Below are 26,510 nucleotides of genomic sequence, written 5' to 3' on the forward strand. Positions count from 1 at the left end.
CTCTGAGGTGAGCTGAGCAAGCCATGCCCATGGAGCCAGGGGTAACTAATGAAATGATGGTTCTGGGCTCCAAGGACTGTTGGTGCCGGCACAGAGCCAGAGTAGGTGATAAGAGGCCTGATAAGAGGCACTGTCCTCTCCTGCAGTTGTGCCTGGCTTGCAGTTTTACCATCCATACCAAATCAAAGGCAGGATGAGGTTGTGAGTGTTGGGAGCCATCAAGGATTGGCCTGCGGCCCACGCGTCTCCTCTCTGATCGTGTGTGAGGAGGACTGCCTGAGTGGGGGATTTGGAGAGGAGGGAAGGCATCTAGATGGAGGAGCCTCTGGGGAAAAGGCTTTTCCAGCCGTCTCTTCAAACTCCATGTAATACAGTTTTAGTTGACATTTCTCCCTGCCCCTAACTGGCTTATTTTATCACCCTTCTTTGACAGAGGTGAAGTGGGTGGTTGAAAGCCACTTCAGATCCAGGACTAGAACCTGGGTCTCCTGTCTTCCAACCCTTGCGTTTTTCCACTATTCCTTTAAAATAATTTTTTTCCCACTTAATTTTGGTACTGAAGCTAAGCCCTGCCAATGCCATCTCATTTATCCAGCAGGTGTTAGAAGGTATTCCATATATCAGGCCCTTTCCTTGCCTGGGTTGGGGGGCATAAAAGGTGAGTAACATTTTGTGCAGTCAGTAAGCAGTGAGAGCACAGGTGGAGTGGCTCTGCCTGAGTGCCACTGCAGGGGACGAAGGGGGCACTTGGAGAAGGGCACTGCAGCCCCTCCTACCTTCCCCATTGCTCCTGTCCTAGTTTAGGCAGGTTTTTTTTTTTTTTTTAAACATCTCCTCTAGACTGTTAGCATAGCTGCTACAGCATTTTTGTAAGCCAGAATGCCAATTTATTAATTTATGATGAGAAATAACTGCTGAGGCACAAGGAGTTGCCTGGGTCAGCCTGGCTGTGGGACCTGTCCTGGGTTGGCCGGCTCTGTGCTGGTTTCTGCTGCCTTGCCCCTCTGCTGCCCCTTTCCCTGCTGTCCTTTGCTCTTCCTACAGCACAGCAGCCATAGGTTTTATCCTTGTTTCCTACCCTGTAGTGCTCTTCCAGGCCCAGAATAAGGCTACAACTCTTTAACATGATGTTTGGGGCAGTCTCCTCTGCTCCAAAGCACCTTTCTGCCCATCTTCACCTCTCCAGCCCTGGGCATCTGTGTATTCTTTTCCTCCCACCTGGAATGTCTCTTTACCTGCCTCCTGACCCATTGTTCGAGGCCCAGTATAAATGTTACATCTGTCAATGAAAATCATCAATAAGAACCTATAATAAGAATAGAAAAGAGTTTTCTTTGAGCCAAACTGAGGACTAGCCTGAATGCCCACTTCCCAGATTACTCTGAGAAACTGCTCCAGAGAAGCATGGTTTCCAGCACAGTTTTATATCTTGTCAGAACAAAGAACATTAAATAAGTCAGGGATACTGTACATTTCAAGAAAACACACACACGCACAGAGATCAGCATCACGTACACAGCAAGTCAGCATGACCTTGCACCTGGCAAAGGAGTCTTATCAAAGGAGTACCAGCATTGGTGTCCCAGGAAGATAAGCGTTTAATCTTTATTTTTAAAGAATGGACATTCTTTACTTTTGGTCACTGTGTCCTTTTCTCTAATAATTAAAGCAGATGTACAATGTAGGTTTGATAGGCCACAAACAGGCTATTTTAGTTAGCATAAGATTCAAGTTAACTCACAGATAAGCCAGAATGACCTCCCTATATCTCAATATGTGAAAATTTCTTTTATCATGTCCTTCACTACTCCTCCCGAAATTGTCTTCTCTTTAACCTTCCTGTGCCTTTTATTTGTGCATTTTTGTGGTGTTAATCACCTTCTTCCTTTATTTATGTAGCCATCTTATTTCCCCACCAAGATGTAAGCTTCTCGAGGACACTCCCTTTCTTATTCTGGCAAATACTTGGGAAACGTTTTGAGCCCGGCTGAGGCCTTCTCTGGTTGGTTGGGATTTCAGTGGCGAGTTCCCTGTGCCTCTGAGACTTTGTGAGTGTCAGGATGAGCTGTCGGGATCTCACACGCCACGCCCTGTGCTGAGGCTACTGAGATGAGTAGATAGTTAGCACAAGGCTCAGGGATTCAACCAGGAGCAGGGCTCAGTCATAGGACAGGGAGAAAAAAGCCTGTGTCCTGGCCCAAGGCTACCCTCTGACTTCCACAGGGATCTAATAGAAAGACCCTGTTAGTCTCAAGTGGGACCAGAAGGGGAGTATAGATGAGTCCATAGGTGTTTCTAACCATCTCCAACAGATGCGGGTGCTTATTATTTTTTTTTTTAAATAAATTTATTTATTTTATTTTTGGCTGCGTTGGATCTTCGTTGCTGTGCGCGGGCTTTCTCTAGTTGCAGCGAGCTGGGGCTACTCTTTGTTCCGGTGCGTGGACTTCTCATCGCAGTGGCTTCTCTTGTTGTGGAGCACGGGCTCTAGGCGCGCAGGCTTCAGTAGTTGTGGCACATGGGCTCAGTAGTTGTGGCTCACGGGCTCTAGAGCGCAGGCTCAGTAGTTGTGGAGCATGGGCTTAGTTGCTCCGTGGCATGTGGGATCTTCCCGGACCAGGGCTTGAACCCGTGTCCCCTGCATTGGCAGGCGGATTCTTAACCACTGTGCCACCAGGGAAGCCCCACGGGTGCTTTTTAAAAAACATAATCATGATGCTTGTATCACACACACAAAGTCAACAGTTCCTTAATAACCATCCAATCAATATCCAGTCCATATTTAAATTCCCTTAATATCAGAACTGTCTCTTCATAGGTGGTTTGTTGAATCAGGATCCAAACAGGGCTCCCTTCCATACTGTGCCTGGCTGTTAAGTCTCCCAGGGGAACAGTTCCCTCTTGTTTCATACCCTTACCTGATGGAGGAGCTGAATCACTTGTCCTTGAGAACATCCCACATTGTAGCTGATGGGTTTCTGCCAAAGCAGAAATTGCGGGGCCTTGGGAGCCTGGGGAAACGGGGACAGGGTGAACAGTGTCTGAAGGCTTCAGGCCTTTTGAGAGCAAGCGATTTCATCAATACGGTGTTGCTTGAAGTGGCCGATGGCTGGCCGGCCTGGATTATAGGAATTTGGGTTAGATTGTTATGTCCATCAGAATGTTATGGACAGGTATCTTGGTGTCTTCTCCTAGAGTTTTCCCCAGCATCTACTTTCTGAGTTGCAGTCTCTTCCCCTCTGGAACCCTGCAGCCCCTGTTTGTACTGACTCCCTAGAGAAGCTGGATGGGGAGAGTGAGGCCAGGAAAGGAGAAATGGATCAGTATGTCTTTCCTTCACGTTGGTTCTTCACTTTTCATTCTAGAAGATTCTCCAGCCAGTACACTGGGCAGCACAGCTGTCTTCCTAGGGCCTCTTGGCTTCCTTTGTCTTGGGGTGGGGTTCAATTCCTACAGCTGTCAGATTTGCAAGCCCGTCATCCCCAGCATGGTGGGAACTGTTCCCTAGCCTGAGGTAAGACCTGTCTCTGAAGAGGCCAGGGCAGCCACGGCCCGAAGAGAGAAGCTGCAGACCTGGTGGGCTGTAGCCAGAGCAGGTAAGGCTCAGGTGAGCACCAGCCCAGTTACATTGGAGATTGTGGTATTGGGGACATGAGGAAAACAAGCTACAGGAGCAGTCTGCTCCCTGACTAGCAGGTGCACCCAGCTGTTTTTGTTTCCCCGGAGTCACCTTCATTGGCATGCAGGGTGTTTGAGGGTCAGACTGAGCACTGTGGCGTGACGCCCGGGAGCCGCAGGGTCTTTGGCCAGTTCCTCGCCCCTTACCAGGCCCCTGCAAGGCCCTCTCATACCCAGTGGGACATGAGGTGCAGTATCTGTCATCTGATTTGAGATCTCAGCCTGGGAGCCGTGCGTTGGGGCAGGAAGAGGAAGACATGCACTCAAGTGTGTGTTTTGCAGTGAGCCTTACAGAGGCAGCGCATCCCAAGCAGTGAGAGTGGCACTGCCCAGCTCCTTCTCTGGGAACTACATTCAGCACCTCACATCAAGCCCTCGCCTTAGCTTTGAACTGTATCTGTAAGCATCTGTGCATTATCTTTATTTATTTTGTGCATCCGTTAGCAAGATGTGTCCTAAGGTAACTGCTTCTTCACTTTATGCCGTTTCAGCTTATGAAAGGTTTCATAGGAATGCTCCACTTTTGGATAGCAGGGGAAACCTGTAACTTTAAAGTTCAAAGTAGTGATGAGTATAAACAATATTTTGTGACATCTGCAGCAACCGTAATGTGGTATGAAAATATCGGTTTCTCTTGGTGACATATTCATAGGTACTGCTGCTATACCACTACAGTTGCAAAAATTCATAATTGAAAGAAATACTAAATTTCAGTTAGAGATTGGGGGAAATAAAGATGTAATTTTTCTCCCATCTAACACAGACCCCCTGTTTTAGAGAAATCCTTTGGTTGGGCAGGGACATGGGGTTTCTGGGCCCGGGTGTGTGGTGTATTGCACTTGCAGAGGGAGGCATCCTAGTGCAGTGATCAAGGCCAGAGGCCCTGGAGACAGGGAGCCTGGGTTCAAATCCTGGTTCCCTGTGTACTAAAAAGAAGCATCTGGCTTAACCCTATGGACTTCTCCCTGCCCTAGTGTTTGCATCTGCAAAAATATATAAGAACTAACACTTGTGTGGCGCTTCCTGTGTGCCAGGCCCCATTCCGAGTGCTTCACCTGTAATCTATGCAATTGTCAGAGTGGTCTTGTGAGGGGATTGGACGCCCATTACCCCCATTTTATAGGCAGGTGTGGAAATGCATAGAGAGACTGGGTAACCCACTCCAGGTCGCACAGCGGGCGTGTGGTGGGCTGGGGCTTACGCCAGGCAGCCCTGGCTCCAGATCCATGCTGGAGCCACTCTGAGGTCTGCTTCCCACACCTGCCTCCTGGGGCTGTTAAGAGGATGACTGGGATCTGATTTGGTGTGTTGAGTGCTTAGCATAGCGCCTGCACACAGTAGGTGCTAAAAGAGAGGTATGGTTGTTAATGGTGATAAGATTAGGGCCATAGTGATGGGCTAGAGTGGGGTCAACACCCGACCTCCATTCAGGAAGTGGGCACTTCCCGGATCTGGATGGTGTATTCTGTCAGCGAAGTTACTGAGATTCTTTGCTCAGAAATGGGGGATGAGGGCTTCAGGGTTAAAGAAGGTGCCCTTTTGGAACTGTCTGTCCCCATGAAGCCTGGCACGTGGCTCCTTCCTCAGGAGGCTCTTCTTGGGGACAGGGGGCACCCTCTTTGCTCTGGGAGCTTCTGGTCTCACGGTTAAGACCTGTGGGTTTGTGATGATAGAAACATTACACAGTTGTTCAGTTGTGAACAGGGACAAACAAGTTCCTAAGTTAATTCATAGATTAATTTGTTAGTTCATTGAAAATATATTTGAGAGACCACTCTTTTAAGTCTGGTGACACACAGATGAGGAGAATAAAGTTCCTGCCTGTAGAGCAGGGGAAGACAGACATTAAACAGCCGTGTATACATACATCATTTTACTGTGTGGGATACACACACACACACACACCCTGTGTCAGGTAGTATTAATTATGCTATAGAAATAAACTGGGTAAGGGGCAGCTGTAGTTGGGGTACTCAGGGAAGACTAAGGAGATTCAGATGAACTGAGACCTGATGTGAGTGAGTAAGTGAGTGAACTGTGGCCTGAAGATCTGGGCCTGTGTCTCAGGCAGAGGGAAAAGCAAGAGCAGTGGCCTGGAGATGGGAACACTGAAGGCCAGTGTGGGATGAGAAATGCAGAGAATCAGAAGACCCGGCACCCAAAGGATGAGCCCCTTCTGCCATGCTGAGGAGTGGGGTGTGATGTGCTCCAGTTTCACCTGCCTGCTGGGTGAAGCATGGATGGCAGGGAGGCAGGTGAGCAGGGAACTGTAATGTTCAGCAGGGAGATGTTGGTGGACTGTACTGTAGGGTGACAGTGGTGAGAGGGGGTTGAATTCTGGGTATAATTGGTTGGTAGAGCTAAGTTTAGATGTGGGGTGTGAGGGGGAAAAAGAGACAAGGATGGTTCCTGGGTTAGGGGTGTGAAATAAATGATGTGTGGAGGCTTAGGAAGGGGCACCATTATTTGGGTCTTAAGCTGAACTTTGCACTGATAATGTTACCGAACCGAACTCAGGTCTGCTTGCCTGACGTGTAGGAAAGCCAATCTACTGACACTGAGTTGTGGTGAAGGAAAGTACAGTGTTTATTTTCAGGGCACCAAGCAAGGAGAATAGCCAGCTCATGCTCAAAAGACCTGAGCTCCCTGATGGCTTTCAGGCAAGGATTTTTAAAGACTGTGCTAGGGGAGAGGGTCATAGGATGCCTGATTAGCTCATGGACCTTCTTCTGGTTAGTTGGTGGTGATGTTTTGGGAATCTCAGTCATCAACCTTCTGGTTCCAACCAGTCTGGGGTCTACATGCTTGTGGTCAGCAAGTCGTCACCATCCTCTACCAGATTGGGGAGGGGTCTTAGTTTCTGTAGAACATCTCACAGATAGGCATCAGATTGTTATCTACATCCCTTCTGGAGGAACTCCTGAAGTCTTGCAGCGCTGTTTTTCTAATCATTAACTACTTGAGTCTGCTCTTTGGAACTCAGGGAAGGCCTAGGAGACTAAAGCCTTTTTTTCTTCTACAAACAAGAAACAGGGGACACAGAGGGGCTTTTGTGTCCCAGAAGGCCCCGCAGAGTCCTGCTTGGTTTCAATTTCTCTTTTTCTTTGATACTCCTCAATCCTGAAGGGAGCAGGGGCAGGACAAGGAAGGGAATAAAGTTTTGAATAGAGAGATTAATCATAAACTCAGCAGGTTAACTCAGTTTTAAGGGGACCAATTTCAGTAAGAACTGGAGACAGGCCAGGTGTGTGCCTGGGCCTGTGGCTCTCAAGGGCCCAGCACCCCCAGAGTGACAGGAGCCACCCTGGCACTTACATGTGTGTGTTTGACATCGCCCTAGGTCTGCTTCTCAGAGTGTTGAGATTTTTCAGTTACACTATGTGGCAGCTGTTAGCTAGCCCAGCTCTGTTTACTGAGAAATGGGTGGAGTGCTGGGTATGGTGGGCCTGGGAGCCCCACTAGCAGGAATAACTAGGGCCATAATCTTGGTTAACAGGTGAGGCAACTACCTCCTCCCTTTATCCCCCCTTTGTCTTCTGCCCCTGCAGAGGGTGGGGGTGGGGCTGGTCCCGCAGGGTAGGAGGCTGAGGGCTCCTAAGTCCACACTGGGCCTGCTGAACTTTGTCAGGCAGAGGGAGCCTGGGGGAGGTACGGTGGCTGAGCAAGGGCCCTTTTTGAGCTTTTCTGTGGTTCTGCATCTGCTGGGGGAGGCTTGACTGCTCTCAGACATGGTTTTAGTGGCCTGGGGACAGGACAAAACCCCGAGGTTCCCTTAGTGACCCTTCAGGGCTCCATCCTCCTGGGATTGTGCCAACCCTTTGAAGGGGGTTCTGGCCTTCATACGCCACCTCCTTGCCTCTTTGGACCTCTGTGGTGTACCTTTTCCAGCCTCTGTCCTCTCAGGGTGTCTGGAGGCCCAACGTTTGCATTCAGCTTGATGACAAATGCTGTCCCTCGAAGGTTAAGAACGTGGGCTGGGAGCCAGGCATCTTCATGTTCTAGTTCCGACTGTATCACTTACTAGCTGTTTGACCTTGGGCAAGTCACAAACCTTCTCTGTAACTTAGTTTCCTCATCCACATAGTGGGGATAATGGATCTCGTCTCCTGGACTGTGTGGATAGCAAAAGAGGTACAGAGTTTGGCACACAGTGAGCATGCAGTAAGTCTAGCTCTGCTGATTCTGTAGCACCAGTCATTTGTCCTGCCTCTCAGGTGTGGTCCACAGGCCAGCAGCCCTGGCATCCCCTGGAAGCTGGGTAGAAATGGAGCCTCTCAGGCCCATCTGCACCCATTGCATCAGAATCTGCATTTCTACCAGACTCAGCGATCCTTTTGTACTTTGCAGTTTGAGAAGCGCTGTTGTATGTCACTCCCGAAGAGCAGCGTCTGTAGCGGCACATACCTCTTACATGCAAGGAATTCTCCCTTACTGCTCCTTTCCTGATGGAGCATGTCTTGGCTGCAGTCATACCTGGGACAAGTCCCAGATAATGATTATCTTTGTCAAAACCTGTTTCCTGATCACACGCTTCCTGGGCTTTGGGGAGTTCAGGTGCTCAGACAGTGCAGGGGTTGAGGTGGGTGCCACGTAGGTGGAACAGTTCAGTACCTGCAGTGAAGGATGTGCAGGTTGTTGTTTTACATTCTGTAGGGGCTGAAGAATCTAGGCTTTGAGAGCTGAGTGCGTGTCAGGGAAATTGTACTGGGGCAGAATCACTGTCCTTCTTCCTGTCCTGGAGTGCTGTTTCAAATGCAGCTTTGTGGAACAGAGGCCTTGTTCATTTTAGCACTCTTTATTCATAGAAAGTACTTACTGATGCCTGATCCTCCCCCATGTATGTGTTCCTTTGATAATTTGTCCCGGGTTGGGGGGAGGGGGAGAGAGATGAGGGTTTCTAGGGTCAGCTCTCTCGGAAGAAGTGGGTTCAGTGGACTTTGGAAGGCAAGCCTTGGCTGGGCAGGGGAGAGACGCAGGTTTCTTCTGTGTAACAATTGAGTGTCCTTGATGATATACCCAGGTGGAGGGAAAGTTGGCCTCTGATCCATGAAGTGATGTAGAGCAGGCAGGGGACCGTCCTACTGTGGTTCTCACACTGGGTCTGATGAATTCAGTCACCTGAGGAGGTACTCCCTTCCACCTTGAAATGTAGATTTCTAGGCCTGGCCTTTCTAATTCAGTAGGTTTTAGGTTGTATCTTAGTATGAATAGATAAAAAAGAAATCCCGCACTGATACATGCAGGTTCGGGTGCCGCAGCTGTAGAGTTTTGAAGATGAGTCTGTCTCGTGAGCCACCATCTAGATATGTGCTGGGGCCATGGTCAAATCCTAATTGGTTTTGGCCAGGTCTCAGCCACGGATGGGAGTGACAGGCCTTTGTCCACAAGCTGTTGGTTGTGTGGCCTTGCCATCACCATCTCAGCCTGTCACACTTCTGGGAGAAGGCCTGCTCCAAGTAGCTGGCAGGGTCCAATGAGTCCTGCCCCTGACTGATAGGGAGACAGATGGCAACAGTGACTGAGGGTCCAGAGGCAGGTCCCAGCCATTCTCAGCCTCACTCTGCTCTGGAGGGGGGAATCTCAGAAAATGGTGAGGAAAGTCTTCTTTTCCCTCCTGGCCTCCCTGAAAAGCAAGTCCAGAGAAGAACCCCAAATTCCCTGGGGAAGAGCAGGGGAAGCAGAAGTGACCTTATGGGGAGGGGGTTGGGAAGGGCGGGGGACAAGGATCCTTTGGGCCGAGGACCTGAGCCTCAGCTGGGCTAGTAATGTAATGCATCCTCTTTCATCGAGGGGTCGGAGGGAGAGGCGAGGAGCCTATTCTGTCTCAGCCAACTGAGAGGATAAGATAGGAACGGGAATTTTCTTTTGTCTCTTTTTCCTATTACGACAGTAATATATGGCTCTTATAAAAAATTCAAACAGGACAAAAATAGGCAATGCAGGAAGTGATAGTTCCCTGCAACCTCACCCCGCAGAGATAACCAGTGTTGCTGCTGTGGTGTGTGGAGTGTGACCAGCTGGGGCTCAGGACCCGTGACCCTTATGCCCAAGTGAAGGATGTCTGTGCCTGCGGATTCCCGTCGCTCAGGGCTTGGTGGGTCTGCAGCTGGAGTCCATATACTTCTCTTTGCCCCACCTCCCAGACTCTTTCTGTGCTAAATGAGGCCTGGTCCAGGTTTGGCCAAGGTGACTTGGCCTTGAAAGAGTTAAGGGGTCAGGCCCAAAGTGGACGCTGGGTTGGGAAAGCAGTGGTGTGAGGATGTTGATGCTAGCTGGTTTGTCTTTCTATTAAATGTCTCCTCGTGCCCCCAGACACATCCTCACACGCATCCCGGCAGTCTGTCTCTCAGCTCTCTTCTCCGCTCCCTGCCCCTCCTCCCCCATCTTTCCTCCCTGTGCCTGCTCATCACGAGAGCGGCACGTAAACACCCACACACCCTCTGAGCATAGCCCTCCGCCGTCCCTGCTTGTGCCACCGTCTGTCCTGACCCAGCCTTAGTGGGAGTGGTCTCTCAGGTTTGGGAGGGAAAACCGACAGCCCAGGCTCCCTTCACTTAGGCCATCCAGTGGTCCCCAAGCCATAGCCTGCAATGGACACCTAAGAGGTTAGTCATTGTGGACTCTTCCAAAGGGATGCAATTGGAAGTGTCTCTGGGAAGACCTTTTCTTTTCTTTTTTTTTTAAAGTCACAGCATTTAAACCTACCACCACCACCGCCAAGCCCTTGCAGTGACTTATTTCTGGACATTTGGATGTGCAGCGACTTTCATACAAAAGATCTCCCACTTAATGTCCGTGAGCAGCTCAAGGAGCTGGTGTTGTGGGGTGAGCGGATCTTAGGTGGGAGATGACCACCACAGCATGGACTGAGGCGTGTGGGGTGTGGTACAGTGTGTAGTGTTTGTGTGTGGTGTGGTGTGTGTATCCTCTGAGGGACTTGGAGCCCTTCAGTGACCAATTTGACCACCTCCACCGGGCTTTATTCCATGTTCATGCTTGGTTGGCTGAGTCCAGAATTCTATGCTGGAAGCTTTTCCTTCAGAATTTTGAAGGCATGACTCCATATGGTGCCCAGTGTTACTAATGAGGACCTGATGCTATTCTAATTCCTGAATGTACAAACCTGTCTCCCCTCTTTGGAAACCTTCAGGGTCTCCTGAATGTACAAACCTGGTGCTCTGAAACCTTGCAGTGATACCTGCTGGCTGGGTCTTTCCTTGTTCACTGTGCTGCATGCTTGTGGGCCCTTCTGTGCTGGTGCTCATGTCCTTCAGGAGAACTTTCTTGTATTGTTTCTTTCATGATCTCTTGCTCATTGTGTTCTCTGTGTGCTCACTGTGTCTTCTTTTTTTAATTAATAGAGTTTAGTTTTAGTTTTAGGTTTACAGAAGAACAAGTGGAAAGTACAGAGAGCTCCCGTATATATTCCCTCACACCCCCTCCTGCTCTAGTTTCCTCTATTATTAACCTCTTACATTAGTGTGGTACATTTGTTATGAGTGATGAGCCAGTAGCAATACATTATTATTAATTAGAGTCTCCTTCCTGGCTGCTTGTTCTTGGATAAGTTACTTCACCACAGAGCTTTGACCTCCTGATCTGTAAACTCCCAGGTTGGTTGTGAGGTGTAAATGGAAGGGAGATGAGCACCCCCGCATTCCTTTGTCACACACCGTAGATGCTTACAGATGAGTGAGTGCTCTTCCCCTTCCCTGGGTCTCTTGCTTAAGGCCCGTTTATGCCTTCTTGTCTGTTCCTCCAGCTTGCAGAGGTGTTCCTGGCAGGGCTTGGGGTGAGTAAATGAGCGGGTGAGGTATGTGTGTGTGTGTGTGTGTGTGTGTGTGTGTGTGTGTGTGTGTGTGTACATGCACTAGTGTTCCTGGCCCTGGGCCTCTGGGTGAGCTGTTCTTTCCTGGACTCACTGGTGGCTCAGAGCAGAGCTTAGGCTGGGACTAGCCAAAGGAGATGATGTAAATGGGAAAATGTGGGTAGGTGTGTCTGTACCTGGGGCCTGGAGTTGAAAGGGTTCCTCTCAGACCTGGCCTTGCTGCTCTGGGCCTCAGAGTTTCAGGTGTAGGGGGCTGGGACAGGGGAGGTCTCTGAGCTCCAGGGAAGGTGCCGGGGCAGGAGGGTCACTTGGCTGCCCTGCCTGGTAGTGCCAAAGAGCTTCCCCTACGTGGGATGTGGTTTCCTTCATCACAGAAAAGTTGTGGGTAGTTTCTTAGCTGTTCCTGTGGCCTGGAAGGCGGCAGAGCTTATGCGTCAGAGCAGAAGCCTGTGTGGGGAGGCTGTCTTGGCTCCTGAAACAGAGAGGGGCTCTGAGAGGTACCTGTGACCAGAGCCTCGGCACCCACTTCTCACAGGTGGTACAAGCTGCACTCGAAGCCAGGCAAGAAGGAGAAGGAGCGTGGAGAGATCCAGGTCACCATCCAGTTCACGCGCAACAACCTCAGTGCCAGCATGTTTGACCTGTCCATGAAGGACAAGCCTCGGTCCCCCTTCAGTAAGATCAAGGACAAGATGAAGGGCAAGAAGAAGTTTGATCTGGAATCCGCCTCTGCCATCCTCCCAAGCAGTGCCCTGGAGGACCCCGAGCTGGGCAGCCTGAGCAAGATGGGCAAAGCCAAAGGCTTCTTCCTCCGCAACAAGCTGCGGAAGTCTTCCCTGACCCAGTCCAACACCTCGCTAGGTTCGGACAGCACCCTGTCCTCAGCCAGTGGGAGCCTGGCCTACCAGGGCCCCGGGGCCGAGCTCCTCACCCGCTCGCCCAGCCGCAGCAGCTGGCTGTCCTCTGAAGGGGGTGAGTGGGGAGGGGGGAGGGGAGGGGAGGGGGGCAGTGCGGGCTCTCCCCTCAGGTGTAGGGAAGGCCGGGCCAGGCAGCGGGCTTCTAACTCGGCGTGTGCTTCCTTTCCAGGCAGGGACTCTGCACAGTCCCCCAAGTCGCTCACCCACAAAAGGACCTACAGCGATGAGGCCAGCCAGGTGCGAGCCGCTCCTCCCCGGGCCCTTCTTGACCTTCAGGGCCACCTTGACGGGGCCTCCCGCTCCTCTCTCTGCGTCAACGGGAGCCACATTTACACTGAGGAGCCCCAGGGGCCCCTGCGGCACCGCAGCTCCATCTCTGGCCCCCTGCACACTGTCTCCTCCCGACCCTCTGAGGAGGGTCCGCGCTCTGCGGATGACTCCTGGGGCAGAGGCAGCCCCCGCACCGGCAGCTCAGAGGCGGTGCCTGGACAGGAGGAGCTGAGCCCGCAGGTGCTGGCCGTCGGGGCCCGCTGCTCTGGAGAGGAGGAGGGGGCCTGGCCCTCAGAGGGGAGGCCGGTGCAGGTCGCCACACCTATGGTGGCCTCCTCTGAGGCTGTGGCCGAGAAGGAGGGAGCCCGGAAGGAGGAGCGGAAGCCCCGGATGGGCCTTTTCCACCATCACCACCAGGGGCTGAGTCGGAGCGAGATGGGGCGCCGAGGCTCTCTGGGGGAGAAGGGGGTTCCCACTCTGGGGGCCTCCCCACACCACTCGTCCAGTGGGGAGGAAAAGGCCAAAAGTAGCTGGTTTGGCTTGAGAGAAGCCAAGGAACCAACTCAGAAACCCAGGTACGTCCTTGGCAAGACCAGCTTTGATCCCTGGGATGGATGCTGGGGTATTTGCACCGAACCCCGGGGCAGGGAGGATGGAGCAGGATGGAACCCTTGGGCAGGCTGCTGGGGCTCTGGCTTTGCATGGTTGAGCGGGGAACCCTGTCTCCCTAAGCCGCGGCTTGTTGTCTGCACGTGGACGCAGGTGAGTTGAAGGGCACAGCGCTCTGGGGGTCCTGTGGGCCTCACTTCCTGAGTTGGCACACCCATCCCCTGCGGGAGGGGGAGGAATAGGACAAAAGCAGGAAAGGCGGTTTGTATGAATTCTTTGCTTCCCAACCTCTACCTCTTGCCCCCTGGCCTCAAGGTCACCAAGCTTTGGCAGGTAGAGAGGTGCCCCACCCTTTCTGAAGCTAGATGACTTCCCACCAGCTGTCCCAGCTGTCTCTGTGCTCTCTTCTCTCTGGGAGATGGGGGTTGAGTAATTGATGTGTCCACCCCCTCCCCTATATACTCACCCCCGGTTGCTCCCCGGCCTTGGCCAGAGGCTGTGGGCAGCTCCCCTGTAATCTGTGACCTACCCTGTGTCCTTAGAGACTCTTGGGGCTCTGGCCCTCTCTGGTGTCTCTTGGTCTTGGGGTATGGCAAGTGCTGATGGCGGCTGCTCTGTTTTGAATATGCTGAGTCCCACCTGGGAGAGGAATGCAGGAGTCCTTCAGCCTAGGCCTGGGACAGAGTCCCTAGCCCTCACCCTGGCCCTCTGATCTCCTCCTAAGTTGGAGCCAGCGGAGGCTGCTTCACTACCCAGCAGGGCCCAGGGAGGGGCTCCGGGCTTTGGCCAGGAGCAGGTGTCCCCCTCTGCCAAGGGCCCAGGGCCAGCCCTGTACAGGAGCATCTGTGACAACCCCAGCCAGTGTGGCAAGGGCGGCCGTTACTGTTCTCTCAGCAAGCCTGCCTGTCCCCATCAGTGGATATGTGGGCCGGAGGCGGGGTGGGAAGAGTGGGCGCAGTGGTAAAGGGCCAGGAGATAGGGCAGAGGGAGGGGCCCTAAACCTCTTCCCCAGCAGAGGGGAGAAGACTCCTGAAGTCCTGGTTCTTTTCTTTCCCTGTGAAATTCTGAGTTTGCTGAGAGGACCAGGGAGAGAAATGCAGGGCCTTTCAGGTTTGAGCCCTGGCCGCCTGGCAGCTCTCCGTACAGCCTCATAGATGGGTGTGTGGGGTGGATCAGTCTCTGGGTGATGTCTCCCCTGCTTAGGAGCAGCTTCGGTTCCCTGCTGCCCAGCCCTACTCACCGGAGCCCAGGGGAACTGCTGGCTACCTGCAGCCTAGAGGAAGAAGGGGATGGGCCTTTCTCAGATGCCCAGGCTGAGCTGGTGGCCGTGTGACAACTCAGAGGTTGTAGGTGGTGTGGTGGAGGGAGGGGCACAGACCATGGGCTCAGTGCTGTTGTCCATGGGGTGTCTCTGGGCCTCTTCCAGGGTGGGATGGATGTGGGGGACGTTTCTCTGTGAGGTTGTTTCTAGGCGAGTGCCAGGCTTTGGGCTCAGAGCTCTGCAGGCCATGACTGAGTGATGTTGTGGTTGCCGTTGCTGGTGCTACAGCCTCTGTTTTCCTTCTGTTTCTCCATGTCTCCTGATGGCCTTTCAGAGGCAAGGGAAGTTGGGTGATGGATGAACATAAGGGAGCTGAGGGTTTTGCCCTTCTCGTACTTGAATTCCAAGCTCGTCCTCTGCAGGTCGGAGGGCAGATGGGGCCTCCTGCCCTCCCTGGGACCCATTTGCTTACAGTGGCTGAAGGGGCAGGCTTTGCCTCCAGGCAGGGTGGGAGGGACTATTCTTGGGGTGCACTGACCTGGCCTGCAGAGGTGTGAGACCTGGACATTGAGCCCTGTCAGCATCACGCTGGCCCTGTGTGCCTCGGAGGCAAGGGCTGGCCTGGAAGAAACCACCCTTGGTGCTTGCCCAGAGGTCTTGGGGCCTTTGAGGAGAGAATAAGAGGTGAGCTGACTTGCGGCAGGAAGCCATAAGTTGGACACCTAGAACTGGATTGACCGAATGTAGCTGCGAGACACCCAAGGGGATCCTGTCCACAGGTCCAGAGGTTTGGGTGCCTCTGCCCTGGGGCTACCATTGCAGATTGCTGGGTGTTCCCCACTAGGCAGGGCAGCGGCGCCCTCTAGTGTTCCCACATTGCACTGAGGCCCCGTGCAGAGGCCAGAAGCAGTATGTGCTATGCGCAGTATCCAGAGAAAAAACTGTTGCTGTTGGAGAAGGCAGCAGCTGGGAGAGGCCGGGAAGATGGTCCTCCTGTTCCTCCTGACCTGTCCCTCATCTGCCAGGTCCCATGACTGTTACACTAGCCCCCACCAGCATGTGGGCGGGGGGCTGGGGAGTGGCTGGTTGAGGTTTGGGCCACAGAACTCATCCCTGCTCACCAGCCCCGCTGTGAGCCATTCACCCTGAGCTGCAGCACAGGTCACTTTAGTGTGTGTTTAGGACCATCAAGACCGTGTATGTTGAAACCGCCAGTGCCAAAACGAATTGTCTTTGTGTCTGTCCCTTTCTGACCCTTTTAGGGTATGTGTAAGCTTTCTGAGAGCAGGTCATCTCAAGCTCCCGTGTCCCCTCCCCTCACACTGACCACAGAACTTTGTGCACAGTAGGAGATCAAGTGTTAGATACAGACATTTTTTTAAATTGGGGGTAAGCATGGCCCAACACAGAGGTAAGTGTATCGTGGTGGCCTTCAGCAGTCTCTGCATCTGCCCCAGCCCCTCACCAGGTGGTGAATAGTGAGGTCCTGATGAGCCTGGAGTGTGCGCTGGCTGCCAAGAGAGCTCGGGGTCTCAGCGGCGTTCGCAGTGGTGTAAATGTGTAACTGTGTTGTATGCCAGTGACTTAGAGTTAGTGTGGCCATAAATCCTGTTTGTGCCTGTTTTCCCGGCATAGTTAATAGTGCCCCTTTACTCTATTAAAAACATTCTGGTTTGGAAGATAAATTATATGGTCTGCCTACTTAGAGCATGCAAGGCCCCACTGTGTCACCTCACTGTGCCCAGATGAAGGGAGAGGATGTGTCCAGTCATGTTTCCTGGACATCGGGGCACATCTCAGACAGACACCAGGAGATGGAGCCTTAGGAGAGCGGGCTGAAGGCATTTTGGCTGGGATGGGTATGCCTGAAAGGCTGGCTTTAGCCTTTTCAGGGCGTGCCTGTGGGAGAGTCTTTGCAGATCCACATGCCACCTCTGGGACCAATGCATGGAAATAACAAGGACACATAGCTCATCTCAGTCTAAGGAAGAGCTGTTCACCAGTGAAACCTGGCCCCTAGCTACAGAGGTGTCCTGGTGGTGTAGTGAGTTACCCAGCAATGGCTGTGTTTAAGAAGAAGGGGGGCTGTTGGAGGAAACAGGTGATGGCTGTATTAAGTGGCCGGTTCATCCAATTGCTCTAAGGTTCTTAAGCAACAGTAAGGCCCTGAAGTTTTATTCTGTCAGGTCAAAGGGCAGAGACATTTGGACTTCTGATTTCTTTCCCCAACTTTTGGTCCTAAAAGAGAAGACAAGTCAGCATATGTTGTAGCCCCTGCTGCTTGGCGGGGGAACAGCAATGTGCTGGGCTACCATGGTGGGTTCTGTCCTCTGAGCATACCCTGCAAAGATGACCACACATGGGAATGTGTCTCTGATCTGATCTGTGCCAGGTGGAATGGTAGGCAGGGGAATTTTTTTTTTTTTTTTTTTTGGCTGTGCCACACAGCTTGTGGGACGGTAGTCCCCTGACCAGGGATTGAACCTGGGCCCTCAGCAGTGAGAGTGTGGAGCCCTAACCACTGGACCTCCAGGGAATTCCCGGGAGGGGACTTTTTCAAGTAAGAACTTTCAGAATGTGCGCCTGATGTTGAGCAAGGGTGAGGGAGGCATGGGGGCATGGGGACGTGTTACTGGGTAGGAGGGATGGACAAGAGGCTCTCAGAGGTTGTGCTGGCTCTGGGGAGGCTGCCAGGCCTGGCATCTGGGGCACACCTTCCTCCAGGGAAAGCCCTTTGCTGGTTCCATACCAACGGGTTTGTGTGCACCTCTGGGTAGCCAGTGCAGGGAGGGTTGCCAGCCGAGCCTGGGGCTCCCAGCCCTTTCCCTGCCCTCTCCTGCCCTGCGGTCTGACAGTCAGCCAGATTGCTGCAAGACTGTAAGAGTGAGTGGGGTCAGGCTGGGGCTGAGGGATGTAGAGCTAAGCTTGGTGCTATTTAATGTTGATGGAGCTGCTTCCATCAGATCCCTCTGTCCACTTGTCATACAGGGTACTGGGGAGAGACAGCTCAGAGTCCCCCAGCCCTGTTCCTGGGGGCTGAGTCCTGCTGGCAGGGTTGGGCTGTGTCGGGAGTGGGTGCTCCAATGGTGGGGGTGGGCTGAGGGCAGGGTCTTGACCCACATGGTGGTGGTACCTTGCTCTCCTTGGTCCCCAAGGTAGATATATCTCGATGAAGGGAGAAAAGGGGCCTTTGGAGGTGTTGGGACTCTGGGCTCAGGATCCTCCCTCTTTCGGTGTCTTTACCGTGCCTTGACCGCAGAGGCAGAGCTGTTCTGGGAAGCCCTGGTGGGGTGGGAGAGGACGGGACTTTCTATGCCCGCCCTGGCCGGGAGTTATTGTCGGGCAGAAACAGAATTAGGAGAGTCTCTGGAAGCTAGATTCTTAAGAGAAACCCAGGGGTGGGGATCTGGCTGTGTCTTGCCTGTGAGGCTGGGCTCATAGACTCCAGCCTGTCTGGGTAGCCCACCTGTGCTGCTGGTTGAACTGGACTCCTTCCCATTGCCTGCCCCCGGTGTCTGCGGATGAGCTGGCCCTGCCTCTGCCCAGCTCTGTGTGGGACCTGCTCCATCTGGCCCCTGGGTTCCCGGAAGAATCCTGGCTCCAGACTCCTGGGCCTCTTTCCATAGGTGCCCCTCCTACCCCAACCATCGTTCCTCGTGGGCTGATGGGTGAGGCCTGGCTTCTGGGACCTCAGGGCTCGCCCCGAGCATTTCCCCGTGGGAAGAAGCAGCTTGAGTGGAGAAGGTGGATGTGTAGGAGTTCTTCAGGATGTTTCCACCTGGGCTGGCAGGGGTCAAGGAATGGGGGTCTTGGGGCTTAGAGGGGGGCTGAAGGTGGGGGTCAAATAGCAGGCAAATCCAGGCCACTGACAGGCCACTGAAGTCTGGGCTCAGCTGCAAGGAGCCTCAAACCATTGTCAGACTGCTGAAAGCAGGGGTGTTGGGTCCCCCTTTTCCCCTGCACTGTCTTTCTGGACTTCTGTCTGTGTCCGGGGGTTGTCCCGGGGAAGCCAAAAACTCTAATTTTAGAGTCTATTCCTTCCCATTCCCCTCAAGTCAGCTGCATGCTGTAGATAAGGTACAAGTGCAGGACATGCCCCCTCCAAGAAGACCCTGGAGGGGACACCTGAAGGCCAGCACGTATCTTGGGGAGCGTGAGTGTATTATCAAGGAGAGGATTTCCCAGGGGGGCCAGGGATCTGTGCGGGGGACCCTGGGAGGCCCCTGGTGACATCCAGAGTTGCTGCTGCTGCCTCTGCTGCCACATCCCAGCCTCTGTCTCCCCAGCAGCGTCGCTTCCAAGGCTGGCCCGTGGGTGCCCTTGGTGAGGGAGGCTGCCTGCCACGTGCCAGGCCAGGTGGATGCCTGACAGCAGACATCCTCAGCAGTGTCTTGTCCTCCTTGGCCGGTTATGGTACCCTTCCCAGAAGCGAAAAGGCCACGTCCTCTCCAGCTGACACCTTGTCCTGCCTGTTCACAGCCCCATCATTACCTCTCATTTGTGCAAGGGTTCAGGAGAACCCAGGCTGTTTCAGGAGTCAGAATGTCGGGCACTGGCTGGTTTCTGTTAGTGCTGGCTTCATCCAGCCAAATACCTGGGCCTTGCTTTTCTCTGGTCTCTTTATCCTGTCCAAGCCAGCTGGTATTTTCTTTCCTCTGTCTCAGTCCATAAAGGGATGTCAGGTGCTTTCTGGTTGGTTCTTCAGGTGTCAGTCTGGCCTCGAGTAGTCGTCAGCATGGGGTAGTAGTTGGGATCACTCCTGTTAAGTGGGATTCTTGCTCCTCGGGGTTGGTGTGAGGACCAGATGAGCTCTGTCTAGAATCTTCATCCTTGGGTGATGCCTTGTCATGTACACGTCGGGGTCTTCTCTCCGTCCCCTGGCCCACGTGCCCGAGCCCAGCTCGGGGAGCACTGTGGCACCTCTTCCCCAGGCAGGTGGGGGGCAGGGGTGTGGTGTTCAGCAGGGGAGTTTCCAGTCTTGGCATTAACCAGGAGGCTCACGGTTTTGTCTCCCTCCACAGCCTGGACGTGTCTCCTCAGGTAGAATCTGACCCAGCTGCTCTTCCTCACCACGTCCCCTGCTCCCCCTGTACTCCGGCCCCCCCACTCCTGCTCCCACCTCTGCTCCTATGCTAAGCACTAACCTTTTTGCAGCCGCCTCCCCCGCTGTTGCCGCTGCTGCCGCTGCCACCGCCATCCCTGAAGCCACCCATGGGGATTCTTGGGTCTTACCAACCCGTTCCTCTCCTCCCTGCAGAGCAACCCTTTCTTCGAGGAGCTCATAGCCGACATAGCACTAAACTCTCCTTCACCTGCTCCCTCTCTCCCCAGTGCCTCGAGGGCCAGCCCCACTCCCCTGGCCTCCCCTGGGAAAGCCCCGCCTGAGTGGGACGACACCTTCAACATCTTTGCTGCCAGCAGGCTGCGTCCAGAGGCCAGGAGTGAGATCCTGGCCCCAGCAGGAGTGGGGCTGGAGGTGACTGGGCAGCAAGACCCAGGCCCTGGGGCCGTGACAATGAAAGCAGCTGAGCCCCAGGGGGACCCTGGGGGAGGAGAAAGAGGTGGGAGCAGCGTGTGGCTGGAGCCCAGAGTTCCTCTGGACTTGGGACTGGACCTTCAGAGCATGAGTGTGGTTGACCCGGGGCCCCTCGGGGCGGAAGGCGCCTGCCTGCCCTCCGCGTCAGCCCAGCTGCACCCGAGAGCCTCAGACTCTGAAGCAGACAGGGAGTTGCCCGCCCCAGGAGGGGAAGCAGGGCAGGGTCTGGCAGACAGTGCGACGTCTCTGTTTAGCTCCCCAGAAGTGATCAGTGTGTGGGAGAGGCTGCCTGGGCCAGACAGCGCCCCTGAGGGCCAGGACGAGGAGGCCTCCCGAGATGGCAGCCAGCTTTTCCATGAGCTCGACACAGTTGACGATTCCTGGCCGTGGGATGTGGTCACCGTTTCTCCTGCAGCTGAGGCTTCCTCACCAGTCCTGCGGGGAGAGTCCGACGAGCCGCCCACTCCCCAGATGCAGCCAGAGTCGCCAGAACCTGTGAGCCCCAAGAGGAGTGAGGGGCTTCCCCCACTGGAGCTGGAGTCAGAGCCCGAACCTGAGTGGGTGTCGAACGAGGGGCTGCAGCCCAACACAGCACCGCCCAAGCCACCGCGTCTCCTCATACCCTCAGATTCCCAGGAGGCAGCGGTGGAGGAAGAGAAGGAGAAAGCAGCAGGGGGGCTGGGTAGCAGGGCGTCAGAGATGGGAGGAGAAGATGTTTTCCCAAGTGCGTTGATTGCTGGTCCCCAGGCGGCCGAGGAGGAGGAGGGCGGCGAGAAGCCGGAGTCAGAGTCTGACAGCCACTCTGGAGCCACGCTGGGTGGGCCAGGCCTGGAAGATCTAGCAGAGGATGCCAGCCCTCCTGTGTCTGGGCCCTGCCTATCTCGGCCCACCAGCTGTCCTCAGGGTCCTGCCCCTACACCCTCAAAGACCTTGGCTCTTCAGAGTCAGCAGATCTGGGTGGCTCCAGAGAGAGGAGAAGGCCCTGAGGCTCCTGAGGCCCAGAGCCAGGAACCAGTAGGAGAGGCACATGGGTTCCTGTCAGGCAGCTCCCAGCAGGCTGACTTGTGGGTCTCGGAAGAGGATGCCTTGAACCCCTTCTTGCCTCAGGGGAGCCAAGATCCCCCCAGCCTCCCGTCCACATCCCTTCCAGGGTCCAGGGACCCTTCCGTCCACTGTGGTCCCGAAGAGCTGCCCATCCCCGCAGAACCTGCCTTTCCGCGGCCCCCTCTCCCACCCTGGGCCAGCCGCCACCACGGGGGGTCCAGCCCTCCGTGCTCGCCCCTGCCTGGAGCCTGGCCCCTGACCTCTTCCTCCCCGCCCCCCGGGGAGCCAGCCTCCCCCACTGGGAGCTCCCCCCCTCCACTTGGGGAGGACCACGCTGCAGTCACCCCAGCCTCCCCGCTTGCGCTTCTGCCCTTGGAGACACGACCAGCTGAGGAGCCACAGCCCAGTGCCAGGTGAGCGGGCACCCAGAAACCAGTCTCTAGGAGGAAGGGGGGTGCAGAGCAGCCCAAGTGCTGAGGTGTTCACATTCCAGCTTCAGCTTCTCCAGGGGTCGGTGAGGGGTTCCTTCACCCCAAGGCAGGACGGCGGAAGCTTTGGAGACGTGAGCCTTCCGTGGTACTGTCTCTGAAGCTGCTTCCTCTTGGGACCTTGGACCAGCAGGTGCCCCCGTAAGCCGGGGGTTTGGGGGATGATGAGGAGGTGGGGAGAGGTGATATGGGCCAGCAGGGAAAGGGGGATGTGAGCTCGGGTTCTCAGCACAGGAGGGGCTAGGGCAGTGCAGCTTGTCAAATGGCGGCCCTTGGGGGAGCAGACTGTGGAAGGCAGAGAGCCAGAGGGGAGGGACTGGTCCTGAGGTCAGAGAGGAGAGCCAAGATACCTTTAGAGGACAAAAGAAAAGCTAAGATGCTCCCCACATACATGACCCTCAGAAAAATGTTTTTTTCCTGACCCCAGCAGGTGCCTCATCGGTTTGCATTTGTGCCTTTCAGGGGGTGGTCCTGACGTGCTTAGGACTGTGCTGAGTGGACAGTGGGTGCCTGTGTGACTGTGGTCACTGTGGCATTGGTCTCTTTTGGAAGAATTATGAGGCCGTGACCTCACCGGGTGGCTGGTGAGGGGTGACCAGAGCTGAGGCCCGGAGAGACAGGTCACTGTGGGGAATGGTGTACGACTTAGCCGGGGCAGCAAAGTCCAGAGGGAGTCTAGCACTTCAGGAGACCTGAGTGAAGAAGTGGGGCGTGGGGAGGAGCAGAGGGGCACAGGCTCCAGCACTGGCCGGCCTCTGGGAGGCCCCCAGCCCACCAACTCATACCTTTGGTCATCCGGATTCACTGAGTGTCGACTGTGTGACAGGCCCTGAACAGAGATGAAAGACACGGTTCCCACCGTATTCCCAAGGAGTTCCCAATCCAGAGGGGAAGATAAAAGTGAACCGGGGAAGGGAAACCCCAGGGGGCCAGTGCTGATAGGCGAAAAGTGGGTGGGAAGGAGTCTGGGCTGCTCCCGACTGCTGTTCCAGTGGGAGGAGGTGATGCTGATCCCAGAGGTGAGAGAGAGGAGGTGGTTAGGGCTTCCTTGCTCTGATGACAGCATCCTCAGCTGGCCCTGCCACATTCCAGCACCACTTCTAATTATACTCACCACTTTCTGGAAGTTTTATTCTCCTCAGAGTTGGCGTCACATCTGTACTTGGCATGTTCCTTCCATCATGACGTTGATGGGCCAAGTAGAGCTGTCCCCATTTATCAGATGAGGAAATGGAGTCTGTGAGAGCTGCAGGGTCCAGGGTCCCTCAGATGTGGTGGGGGGGGAAGTCAGACTGAGAGCCCAAGACTCCTGGCCCCCCATTCAGGGGGTTTTTATGCTGCACTGGTATTCCTGCCCTCCCTCAGCACAGCCCAAAGGTGGCATGAGAGCTGCCTTTACATCCTCACCCTTAATGTAAACTCCTAGATGGGCAGGAGGGGCTGGGATGTGTTCTTTTCCCTACCGTCTGCTCCCGCCTGGCTCTGCCTCTCCTCCCGGGTTGTGACCCTGAACCCACAGCCCTGTCCTGAGTATCAGAGCTGGCTTCTCTGGGTCTGGGTGGGCCTCCCTTCAGTGGTGTTCGGGGGCCTTGGGAGAAGCTGTTTTGCTTCCTCCTCCTGAATGGTCCACTTCCTCTGTGAAGTAAGTATACATTTAGGAGGTCCCCTAGAGGCAGGTTAAGTTGATGTGGAAGCTGACGCTTACAGTTTGGGTACCCGTGACAGGTACAAGGTGCTGGCGGATCCCAGAGGAGAGTCACCTTAGTCAGCGTGGGGGAATCAGGAAGGTTTCCTGGAGGAAAGGGACTTGCACAGCTTTGAAACATGAGTAGGCGTTAGCAGGCCAACAGGCAGAGGGGCAGTGTTCCAGACAGAGCAGCAGCTTTTACAAGAACCTAAAGACGAGAGAGAGCACGTTTTCCTCTGGCTGGAGTGAATGAGGGAGTAGGGGGTCAGGAAGAAAGGGCAGGGGCCAGGTTGTGTTAGAGATTGTGTTTTCTTACCTTGATAGGGAGTCACTGGGGAGGCGAGACCCTTATCCCACACACACAGAATGGAGGAGTGGTTGGAGGTGGGCACGATTGCCCTGGAGGAGCTGATTTAGCAGTTGGGTGTGGCTGGAAAAAGGTTTACTCAACGCTGGCTTGGAGAGGGGGGGATAGTGTGAGAGAAGGTGAGAAGGGCTTGATGTTTGTCAAGGCTGAGGTGGGAGTGGGGGCGTTCCGAGGGGTTCCCAGGTTTCTGACTAGAGCCGTAAGAGGCTAATGGTGCCTGGCACTCACTGTGAGGGAGCGTAGGAAAGGGCAGGCAGGCTGGAGGGGAGTGTGGATTCCTCTGGAGCCAGCCTGCAACTGTCTGCCTAGGTCTAGAGCTCAGGGGTGAGGTCTGGGCTGGAGATGGAGATTAGAGGTGGAGGGGAGAAAACCCAGGGGCAGACCCTCAGTTGAGCCTGGGAAGGATGTCAGGTGTCAGGAAACCAGACGGAGGTCTTGGGGAAAACCAGGGAGGAGAGCAGTCCAAAGGAAAGAGTGAGTGAGCACTCCAAGGGTCAGTTCTGCAGAGAGGTCAGTGAGGTGAGAACTGAGGGGTTGGTGGCCTCAGCAGGAACACTTGTCACGGGCCGGTGGGGGCCACTGTCCTAAAGGGTTGAGGAGTCAACGAAAGGTGGGAACTTGTAGAGACAGAATGTGGTCCACATGCTCTGGAGAGGCTGGGTGAGGAGGAAGAAGAGGTGGGGATGATTGAGGGTGAGGGCTAGGCGAAGACAAGGCCAAGGGAGGGTTTCTCAGGCCTCTGTAAATGCTGATGGCAAGCAACTGGTAGAGGTGGGCGAGTGACCAAGCACCCCAGTTTGCCCAGGTCTTCCTTGGCTTTAGCAGCACTGGAAGTCCCACATCCTAGGCATCCCCGGTCCTGGGAAAATTAGGAAACTGGGAGGATTGATCATCCCCCTAGAGAAACGTTACAGTAGAGAAGAGGAGGGAGGGGGGCCGGCTGGAGGGGGTGGCTCTGGCAAAGACTGGGATTAGGTACAGAGAAGTCTGCAGGACGGCCTCTGCTGTCCCTGTGAAGGGGGTGTGGGGCGCGACCCAAGGGAGTGAAGCGGGGAGGGGCAGGTGGTGGAGTGAGGAGAGCAGTGAGGGCAGGGGCGTGGGGGGGCAGTCACCGCCAGGCGGTGAGACCTGCTGGCCCCACAGAGAAGGTGGCCCCTCTTTTCCTTGTGCCACCCATCCCTCCCCATAACGCATCTCCTTTCTGTCTTTGCAGTCCCCACCCTGTGAAGCCCCTCAGTGCTGCCCCAGTGGAGGGCAGCCCTGACAGGAAGCAGCCCCGCTCTAGTCTGAGTACAGCCCTGAGCAGCGGGCTGGAGAAGCTCAAGACAGTCACATCTGGCAGCATTCAGCCTGTGGCTCCGGCCCCCCAGGTTGGCCAGATTGTGGACGCCAAGAGGCTGAAGGTGAGGCCCAGCAGGGTGCCTGGGGCGTCAGAGCGGACGTTTGGTGCTGTGAAGAGACGTCGGGTGTCTCGAGGTCAGGGGCCGGGTGCTGGGCAGGGTGGAGCAAGGAGCAATCCTGGCCCCCCTCACCAGAGCCTTGAAGCCAGTTAGGCTGTCCCTGGCATTGGGACAGAGGCAGCTCCTAGGGCCCGTGTGGGGAAACTGGGGTGCGGGTGGGCCTGAGGCTGTCCTGCTCACTCTTACTCCCTCTGGCCTCAGGACTCTGGTGTGCTGGACCAGTCAGCCAAATACTACCACCTGACCCACGACGAGCTCATCGGTCTGCTCCTGCAGCGGGAGCGGGAGCTGAGCCAGCGCGACGAGCACGTGCAGGAGCTAGAGAGCTACATTGACCGGCTGCTGGTGCGGATCATGGAGACCTCGCCCACACTGCTGCAGATTCCCCCTGCTCCCCCCAAGTAGCCCTCTTCACCCCCATCCCCAGAGGCTTGGCGCAGACCCACTACCTAGCAGGGCTCACGCCCTCCCTCCCTCCCTCCCTCCCTCCCTCCCGCTGAACTCTCACCTGGGTCTGGGTGCAGCCTGTCCTCTGTTGTCGCCCCTTGTTCCCCCTCTCTCCTGCCTCAACTGGGGCTGCTGGCAGGGGAGCCCTTTGGACTCCCATTGGCGCCATCAAGTTCTGTGTACAACTTGTGTCTTTGGAAGCCCTGAGTCTTTCCCATCTGCCTATTTTCATACCCCTTAGCTTTGGGGGCTCCAGGGAATTGGAGCAAAGAATTTCACCCTCAAGAGGGAGCAGGGGTGAGCTGCAATGGATGTGGTGGTATCTGGGACATACTTTATTACCCGCATTTCTTCCACGGCTAAACCCTTGTCCTCTCCACCTCCCTCCAGCCTCTGGAGGTCTCCTGGTAGTACTGGGGCTGTGGCAGGGACCAAGCGCCCAGTTCTCTGTGAGTTATGGGCAACCAAGGCACCTATTCTTCAGCCTCACGTCCAGTTCCCCTGGGAGCAGGGAGCCTGTATGGTCTAGTCTGCCGTGTCCCAAGTCTGACTGCTTTCAGCTGTTTGCCGAGCGAGTGCAGCGTGGATGGCGGGAGATGATGGGGGCCGCTCCCCACCCTCGTCTGCTGACTTTTGCATTGAGTGTCATGTGTGAGTGCATGGAGAGCTGGGACAGGAGTGGGGAGAGCACCTTCTCACCCACCTCCAGGCTTTGGGCTGCTTATGTTTGGGGATCAAGCCTCCAGCTCTGTTCTCATTGCCTGTCCAGATGCCAAAACTCTGTGCTGCTGCAGGGTTTGAACTTTTGGAAACCAAATAAAATGTGCCTTTTGTGGGTAGGGTCAAAAGCCTCCGGATGTAGATCTCTCCCCGTAGTTGGTGTCCCCCTCCCCTCCTGTTGAGCACATGGGGTTGGAT

The 26,510-nt window shown here is 54.9% G+C and overlaps 1 protein-coding gene across 1 annotated transcript in view; it reads left to right on the forward strand.

Moving 5' to 3' along the window:
• Nucleotides 1–25,550, forward strand: part of RAB11FIP5 (RAB11 family interacting protein 5) — a 33,755-nt gene extending 8,205 nt beyond the window's left edge. Inside the window, 7 exon segments of the mRNA XM_065891559.1 lie at nt 12,042–12,478; nt 12,593–13,268; nt 19,585–19,658; nt 19,661–19,768; nt 19,771–21,556; nt 24,899–25,088; nt 25,347–25,550. Coding sequence (XP_065747631.1) covers nt 12,042–12,478; nt 12,593–13,268; nt 19,585–19,658; nt 19,661–19,768; nt 19,771–21,556; nt 24,899–25,088; nt 25,347–25,550 — 3,475 coding nt within the window.
• The last annotated feature ends 960 nt before the right edge of the window (nt 25,551–26,510 follow it).

Source organism: Phocoena phocoena, chromosome 14 (assembly GCF_963924675.1).
Source record: "Phocoena phocoena chromosome 14, mPhoPho1.1, whole genome shotgun sequence".
In the NCBI taxonomy this organism is placed as follows: domain Eukaryota; kingdom Metazoa; phylum Chordata; class Mammalia; order Artiodactyla; family Phocoenidae; genus Phocoena; species Phocoena phocoena.